The 9198-nt window shown below is 46.2% G+C and overlaps 1 protein-coding gene across 1 annotated transcript; it reads left to right on the forward strand.

Annotated features, from left to right (window-relative positions):
- The first annotated feature begins 5694 nt into the window (after nt 1–5694).
- LOC126023951 (protein tyrosine phosphatase type IVA 1-like) lies at nt 5695–6353 on the forward strand. Its single transcript, XM_049784378.1, has one exon. It carries the CDS (start codon nt 5718–5720, stop codon nt 6189–6191), a length of 474 nt encoding a protein of 157 aa, XP_049640335.1. The 5' UTR covers nt 5695–5717; the 3' UTR covers nt 6192–6353.
- Nucleotides 6354–9198: the final 2845 nt, after the last annotated feature.

Below are 9198 nucleotides of genomic sequence, written 5' to 3' on the forward strand. Positions count from 1 at the left end.
AAACGCTTTGGGCTTCCTAAGTGACACAGAACCTCCTGGCAGGCCTGACCTGGCTCCCCAAAGCTTCAGGAGGGTGACTTGTCCCTCACTCCAGATTCTCCTCATACTTGGATCTCCAAAGCACTGCTGGGCATATACCTCAGTCAAACCAAGAAACAAGCCACCTGAAGATGCAGCAGGGAGGCAGCCTGTGACCCCCACCCTGGGATTGAGTAACACTGTAAGTGCTCAATACCTGCCTAGGGGTCACTCCAACTGGTGCTCGGGCACACTGGGGCAGTGTCAGGCATTGAACCCAGAACCCCTGCAAGCAAAGCTCCATTCCAGTTCTATGTGGCTGAATTTCCTTTTGCTTTTCTTTTTATTTGGGGGGGGGGTGATGGGCCTCACCCGGCAGTGCTCAGGAGTTACTCTTGGCTTTGCACTAAGAAGTTACTCCTGGTAGGTGTAGGGGCCATATGGGATGCTGGGGAATCAAACCTGGGCCATTCATGTGCAAGGCAAATGTCCTACCTATGGTACTAGAGCTCTGATACCTGTGGCAGAAATTTGGAGGGAGGGAGCACATCTGGCAATGCTCAGGGGTTACACCTAGCTCTGCATTCAGGATTCACTCATGCTGGGCTCAGAGGACTATATGGGATGCTGGGGATTGCACCTGGATTGGCCGCATGCAAGGCAAGTGTCCTACTCGCTGTGCTATTGCTCTAGCTCCTGAATTTCTTACTATGCCAAGCTTAGAGCTCCAATAGCCTTTATCATAGTTATGTATGTGGAGGAAAAGGAATATAGAGAAAGCTGGGACCTGTTTCTGGTTTCAGGCACCTATTGGAGGTCATAAAATCCTGTCTTTTTAGGGAGACCCCCTGCACCTTCCAGAACTGCTGTCTCCCTGAGCTCCCAATCCTCATATCCCCATTGCCTGACTTGTCATGCCCCAGCTCTGCTTGGCACCTGCACACACACACACACACACACACACACACACACACACACACACACACACAAACACACACCACCACCACCACCACCACCACCACCACCACCACCACCACCACCACCACCACCACCACCACCACTACCCTTGCACTTGCACAGAGTGAGAGCATTTATGCTTTTTATTGTCCTCACAGGTATTAATGTTGTCCTTTAGGGGGAGGACTTTTCCTGCAGCTGAAAGATGTGTACCCATGTGACGAGTAGAATTCTGACACCTTTGGGGCATATGGAGGCCATTAAAGGCACTTCCAGAGCTGGAGGACAGCTGCTAAGCATCTTTTCTGGAAGCATAAACCAGATAAGCACCAAGCAAGGACAGCGACATAAAAACCCCTGCGCACTGCCCAGGTGTTTCCTCCAGTTAACAAGCCTTTCAGAGCCTCCACAGACTGCAGGGCCCCAGACCCTGGGCTGGAGAACTCTAGGGTGACTCAATTTCCCCACCTGCAATGCTCTTTTTTGCCTTTGAGCTTTTCCTCTGCGGCTATCCCCCTGGAAAGAATCTCTCCAGCAACCCAGCTTTTGAAGTCCTTAATCAACCCAGTATACAGGCCCAGTGACGGGGAGACTGGCTCAGCCTCTGCTCTCCATTCCCCTTCCTCTCCCACTCAAGTCTTGGCAAATATTTTTCTGGGCTCTTTGGAAATAGCTTTGCTGAGCATGTGGGCCCTTACTGCCAGGCTTTTGGGAATATTTCGTCCAATCTTCCCCTTTCCACCCCAAAGTCTGAAACTTGTGAACATTCATTTCAGGACAGACCCATTTTTTAGGGCTGCCATCTAACCACCCACTGTTTGTCATGGAAAGTGACCTGGCCCCTCTAGGTGGCAACAGACACTGCTCCAGAAACTCCAGGGACACCTGGAGGCTGCATTCTTAATGGCTCTTGCTGCTGGCTGCTGTGTCCTTTCTGAGTTTGGTTCAGAAAGGGTGAGATGAGAAGGAAAAAAAGGAAAAGAAAAGAGAAATGAAGAGAATAGAGAAAAGAGAAAAGATGAGATAAAGGGTGCCAGGCTGAGGACACACCAGATCTGGCCTCTCTACTGCCAGCTGCCCCACCCTACTGCTGACTGTCAGTGAGGGACCCCACCCCAGACTAACACAGCTGCAGGTCCAACCCCCCATGCCTGGAGTTGCTGTCTGAGTCCAGCTCTAGGGAATGGACCTGAAGCAGTGAAGATTAAGAAAATAAGACAGAGTAAGAGAGATAAGCATGGGGGAGGGGGCTGGGGGCTCCCAGCCTGTGCACTAAAAAGCCCTGAATGTCCGCCTCATACAGTATTTATTGTTCAGTGCCAATCAACAGAGGCAGGGCAGATGTTAACAGACAAACTATAGTCTTGGTGACCCCCCAACACTGCACTGTCTGAGCAACACCCAATCTTCAGACCCTAGCAGTGAACTCTGGCCCAGTTTAGTGAGAATTGCTAGAGTAAACCAGTTCAATTTGCTGAGTATTGCTGAGAAGTATTGCTGAGTATTACTGGGAGAGGTCCTCTGTGCTAGGAAGTCCTCCCCCTAAAAAATGCCCAAGCACCTAGTGCACACTGCTTGGCTCGAGTGAGGGTTAGACGGACAGATGGATGGACAGCAGGATGGACAGCAGCCATCCTTGCTGGATGTTTTCCCAATAGAAATCATTTCCCCATGCGCTCAGCCAACTGTGATTTGCAGAGGCCTCGCTGCAGGCTCTCAGGGCTTTGTGGTGCCACGCCAGGCAGGCAAAGGAACTCCGGGGATGCCAGAGCGAATTTCCTGCCAGCCCCGCAGCGTGAAACTTGGAGTCAGATTTGAGTTGACTTAAATGAAACAGTGACATTCGATACCTCTTGCCTAGCTGCACTTGCTGCCTAGGATTCAAACTGGCTGCATGAATATGCATTTAGTACAAGTGGGATTCAGCCTGAGTGAAAATACCAAATAGAGTAAAATCAAACCACCCTCTGCCTTCATGGAACGTATGTTCTATTGAGGAGGATTTCAGGAAAGATTCCGTGTTTCTAAAATGTATTTAGTTTCACCAGGTCAGAGAGGCAGGTGGGAACGGATGAGGTGGGTTGAGAAGTGAGTAGAACAGGCAACTGGCTGTGGATTTGGGGCCTCGGCATTGATGTCAAGGAGACTGAAGCATCAGAGCAAAGATTGCAGGAGGTAAAAGGGGACTTCATGTAGGTGTCACGGAAGGAGCGTATGAGAGAGTGAGCAGTTAGGCTTTTATAGCAGATTGTGGGACTTCTGAGGAAACGTTCTGAGGTCTGGAACTAAGTGGAATTAAGATGAGGAAGCATGAGAAAGTGAGATTCTCAGAAGCACAACTGGGGACGGTTGCTTGACCCTCCCGGTCCTTGGCTTAGGGGCAGCTGCTGAAGTTCTGTGAAGAGGAATGAAAAAAAGCTGATTTACTTGCTCTTTAAATTGACTTGTATTGAGGGGAGAGTCACACCAACGCGTGCTCAGAGGTCACTCCTGGTGAGGCTCAGGAGATGCCAGGGATTGAACCCAAGTTGACCTCATGCAAGGCCAGCACCCTCCCTACTGTACTCTGGTGCCAGGACCTGCTTTCCTTCCCTTGGCCTTCCCTGGAGCCCCGGAGTGCTGTAGTTACTGTTACTGATGTTGTTGCTAAGAGATGATGATTAGGGTGGGGGCGGCTCCACATTTTGGCCCCTGGGACTCACAAAAGATCATGGCCTAGTGCTCACACACTCAGCTGCAGGGCACAGAGAGGCTCCTTTTCCTGGAGTGCTCCCTCCTCAGAGCACATGCATCAAGATTGGGTGCTCCAGGGCTTGCTCTGGTGCTCATGTCCTGCTCACTGTGGGCCAAATTTCCTGGCCAAAGCACTCACATATCTTCTCAATTGTGGCCTTGGACCCGCATTGCACTGTACGGCAGTGGGGTCAGGAGCACTGAACTGGGGGGTCACAGCAGTGCTGCCAGACCATGATTGGTGCCATGTGCCACACCTAGAATTTGAACCCGGGACTATGGAAGACTTTCCTTTGAGCCTGACTTACATTTCCCCAAACTCCCTTGAGCTGCTCCTATGAGACTGAAGAGGGATGGGGGATTAACTTTTGTTAATCATCCACTGAGAAAGGATGTTGATTCCAGCAGGAAGGAGGAGGCAAGTGTCCAAAGTCAGAAGGGTGGAGTGTCAAGAAAGGTGGAGATGTTTGATGGCGGGACATGTTTTTCAAGGTGGAAGTGGGTGTAGGATGGAACCCAATGGCGTGTAGAGCTTGAGATCTCATTGGAGTGATATTGAACAGATGTATGAAGGCTTAAAGGAACACACACGTGAGTGTTCTCTCCACAACATTTGACAGGCAAGGCCAGGAGACACCAAAATAATTGGTCTAGAAAAGAACCAGGAATAAGAACCCTGGGCTTTAGCAACCTTAAAAGATCCAAGGGATAAGTTCTTGGCACCTACTCCCCTCCCCCAGTACAAAAACATTTGTGCAAAAGGATGTTCATCACAGCTCTTACAAGATCCAGAGACTGCCCACATGCCAACTCTGTCTGAATTTAAGAAATTGTGTTGTACAGTGGAATACTGAGCAGCTGTAAGAAAGGACAAAATCATACAAGATGTTGCTCTGTGGATGGGATTATAGAATATCATGCTAAGAAGACAAGGATGGTCTTTCTTATGTGAAGGATTTAAAGATACACAGTAAGGGAACAACAGAACTGGGGAACTGCTTAAAAAACTGTGTGTGTGTGTGTGTGTGTGTGTGTGTGTGTGTGTGTGTGTGTGTGTGTGTGTGTGTTGAAGGGGAGGGGCACTGGTGGAAATCACAGTAGCTCAATCAGTGTTTAAAATTCAGAATGAACCAGCACAGAAGCGGAAGGAGCATTTAAAGAAACAAGGTGTGTGCCACCTGGAAAACAAATGACAGATATACCAAAAGGAGGAACAACATGATCAACATGTGTGGAGTACAGCTGGGAAATGAACTCTGCTGAAGCCATGAGGTCTACAAGAGTGACCACTGAGCAGTCTGAGACTGAGACTGAAACTGATGGGAATGAGCCAGTGAGAACCTGGAGGGACCCTCATAGCTATGAGTTCTGGAAAAGGTGCCAAGAATACATATGACAAAGGGGTCATATCTGTATTGATTTTCCTTCAGGAGTTGCACCCATGGAGCTTATGGGCTACTCTAGACTCTGCCTGGGGGTGACTGTGGGTGTACAGGAGACAACATGAGGTCGCAGGTGAAACAAGCATCACCCTCTGAGCTATCACTTCATCCTTTGGGATTTTTGATACATGGTGCTGAGGGAATGACATCCGCAAGAAGAAACATGAGATCACATTCTTCTTTCATCCCGTGTACAAATATTAAGCTAAAATAAGGGATTAAACACTTGAATATAAGACTTGCAGCTTTAAAACCACTAGAATAAAATTAGGAGGACTGCTTCCAATCATTGATCCCAACAACATTTTTTTTTGTTTGTTTTTTTTGTTTTGGTTTTGGTTTTTGGGTCACACCCGACAGCGCTCAGGGGTTAGTTACTCCTGGCTCTATGCTCAGAAATCGCCCCTAGCAGGTTTGGGGGACCATATGGGATGCTGGGATTCAAACCACCGTCCTTCTGCATGAAAGGCAAACACCTTACCTCCATGCTATCTCTCCGGCCCCAACCAGCAACGTTTTTCTTATTAAAAAATGGCAAAAGCTCCTGTGGAAGTCACATACAAGAACATGAGATTTCTTATTACACACAATCCAACCAATGCGACCTTAAACAAATTCATAGAGGAACTGAAGAAATATGGAGTCACCACAGTAGTAAGAGTGTGTGAAGCAACTTATGACACTACACTTGTGGAAAAAGAAGGCATCCATGTTCTAGATTGGCCTTTTGATGATGGTGCACCGCCATCCAACCAGATTGTGGATGACTGGCTAAGTCTTGTAAAAATTAAATTTCGTGAAGAACCTGGTTGTTGTATTGCTGTTCATTGTGTTGCAGGCCTTGGGAGAGCTCCAGTACTTGTTGCTTTAGCATTAATTGAAGGTGGCATGAAATATGAAGATGCAGTACAGTTCATAAGACAAAAGCGTCGTGGAGCTTTTAACAGCAAGCAACTTTTGTATTTGGAGAAGTATCGTCCTAAAATGCGGCTGCGCTTCAAAGACTCCAACGGTCATAGAAACAACTGTTGTATTCAATAAAACTGGGGTGCCATTATCTTGGCAATGGAACTTGAGACAGGACCTAATACTAGCCAACATGTTGGCTTGGTGAATAAGTCTAATGGCTTCCATGAGAGTAGTGAAAAGCGGTTTTACCAGTCACAGGCTTGACAGAATTGTATCCTCTGTATTTGGCTTATCTCAACCTATTTGGACATATAGCAAAAAAATTCTCACTGTTCAGCATTTAAGATGTGCTTATGTTTTGTACCAATTCTTTCCTGAAATCATGCAGCATTGAATGATATCTTTAAATCTGTTTCCAGGCCAGAATTTTACCAATATATAAGAAATTTAGAAGGATTAGGTGCCAAAATACCCAGCACAATACTTGTATGTTTTTAGTATCATACTTCTTAATCCCAGGAAGAATGGAACATTCTAGACCGTTTGTGGTTTTTTTTCCTTCAGTCATTTCAAACATAGAAAGTAGGGGAAATGGTTATTTGCCTGCTCACTTTGTTTACATCTCCCACATTCATATCAGTAGACGTCAGGTTTGTGTAACTTTTTTTTTTTAAGCCAAGTCTTATGATTATTTAATGTCTTTCTATAAATCTTGTGCTGTTAGGAAAACCTCCAGTTTGAAATTTGCATTGTACAGAAGCACATGTCTTTAATGTCTTCAGACAAAAAAGCCTTACAGTTAATTTTACTGTTTGCACTTTGGGTGCAACGTAACAGGGAGGACCTGAAAAAAAAAAAAAAAGAACAGAGGGAGTCTATTAAGTATTTTTAGTAAAATGTTGCCTTTGTCTTGTGCAGAACATGTAGAATATGCTGTTTAATTTAGTGGATTTTTTTTAAGTAAGGTTCCTTTGTTGTAGCTAAAACAATTCTTAATCATAAAAATTTCTGAATTTAATTTTTTCTTATCAGAAGTTGTTTACCAACTATTTTTTGTTAGAAGTGTGATTTTTTTCCCCAACCTCTTGCAAAAAAGGGTTTCTGCTAATGAATTGAGCAGATAATCTAATATTTTATATGCCTTTTGAGCTGTGTAACTTAATATTTCGATACTTGATGATTTGTTTTATTATGTAATTGATAAAATGGTGATGTGTATCAATGTTAGTTCAACCATATATTTATACTCTCTGGGAATGTGTGGTTGTAGTTCTGTGGGAAAAATAATTGTCAGTGTTCACCAGCTTGTAAAAATCTAGTGCGAGAGCTTAAACATCTAAATAAATAATGAAATGCAAAAAAAAAAAAAAATGGCAAAAGTTGGGCCCGGAGTTATAGCACAGTGGCGTTTGCCTTGCAAGCAGCCGATCCAGGACCAAAGGTGGTTGGTTCAAATCCCGGTGTCCCATATGGTCCCCCATGCCTGCCAGGAGCTATTTCTGAGCAGACAGCCAGGAGTAACCCCTGAGCACCGCAGGGTGTGGCCCAAAAACCAAACCAAACCAAACCAAACAAAACAAAACAAAAAAAAAATGGCAAAAGTTTACTCTCTGAACTATTAGGAATCTGTAGGACCTCCTAAACTCCATAGGAGGAATTAAGTTAAAGTAATCCACTTTTCAAATGGACAAAGCATTGAAAAAGACAAAAAAAAAAAAAAAAAAAAAAAAAAAAGCCACATGGCCACAAGCTGAATGGAAGAAGATAAGAATGGAAGTAATGGGGCTGGAGAGATAGCATGGAGGTAAAGCGTTTGCCTTTCATGCAAGAGGTCATCGGTTCAAATCCCAGCATCCCATATGGTCCCCTGTGCCTGCCAGGAGCAATTTCTGAGCATGGAGCCAGGAGTAACCCCTGAGCACTGCCGGGTGTGACCCAAAAACCACAAAAAAAAAAAAAAAAAAAAAAAGGAATGGAAGTAATGAGAAAACTGGGGTCAGGGTTTTGGTTATGCTGGGAATGTGGGAGAGTTGTACAGCTATGCATCCAAGAGGAAGGAAGGGAGGGAGGGAAGGAGGGAGGAAGGAAGGAAGGAAGGAAGGAAGGAAGGAAGGAAGGAAGGAAGGAAGGAAGGAAGGAAGGAAGGAAGGAAGGAAGGAAGGAAGGAAGGAAGGAAGGAAGGAAGGAAGGAAGGAAGGAAGGAAGGAAGGAAGGAAGGAGGAAAGAAGGGTGGGAGGGAGGAAGGGTGGGAGGGAGGAAGGGAGGGTGGGAGGGAGAAAGGGTGGGAGGGAAGAAGGGTGGGAGGGAAGAAGGGTGGGAGGGAGGAAGGGAGGGTGGGAGGGAGGAAGGGAGGGTGGGAGGGAGAAAGGAAAGGAGACAGGGAGGGAAGGAGAGAAGGAGGGAGAAAGGGAACGAGGGAGGGATGGAGAAAGGGAGGGAGGGAGGAGGGAAGTAGGGAGGGAAGAAAGGAGAGAAGAGAGAAGGTGGGAGGAAGGAAGCTACCTTCTTAGGCTCTTTTCCTCTCTCCTCTCCCCTCCTTCTTCCCCCTTTCTCCTTCTCCCCCATTCCTCTTCCCTTTTCTCCCTCTCCTTCTGAGTTGACTCCTTTTCTGTGAAAGTTACAGAGAGTGCAAGGCCAAAGGCCCAGCTGCCCTCTCACCCAGACCCGCCCTGGTCCCAAGAGAAGCTGATCTCCCTGACACAGCACAGCCCAAGTCTTGCTGATCTTGGACATAGGACACTCATTTCGTCTGCACTCAGGACCCTGTGGGGAGTAGCCCAGTCCTCTCTATGAAATTCAGATTATCCCTAGGCTGTTGGCCTTTCAGAAGCCAAAGGGACCACGAATGCTGGCCCCCAAACTCGAGGCAAAATCAGCCAACTCTCTAATTCCAAAGTGTTTAGCTTTGGCGCACAAAAAGTTAAACACCTTCTTGCAACACATTGTAAACATGTCAGTGTGTTTAATATGTTAACCTCCTCTGTTCTTCCAACCCTATGTTTAGAAAAGAAACAGGTTATGATGTTTAACTCGTGAATGGATGAATGCTGTGTGCTCATAGCAGCTAACACTTGCTAAACACTTGTGGATGCTTAAAATTATGATGTGTTTAAGATTTGAACACGATTGCTTTTCTACA

This window comes from Suncus etruscus, chromosome 12 (assembly GCF_024139225.1).
Source record: "Suncus etruscus isolate mSunEtr1 chromosome 12, mSunEtr1.pri.cur, whole genome shotgun sequence".
Classification (NCBI taxonomy): domain Eukaryota; kingdom Metazoa; phylum Chordata; class Mammalia; order Eulipotyphla; family Soricidae; genus Suncus; species Suncus etruscus.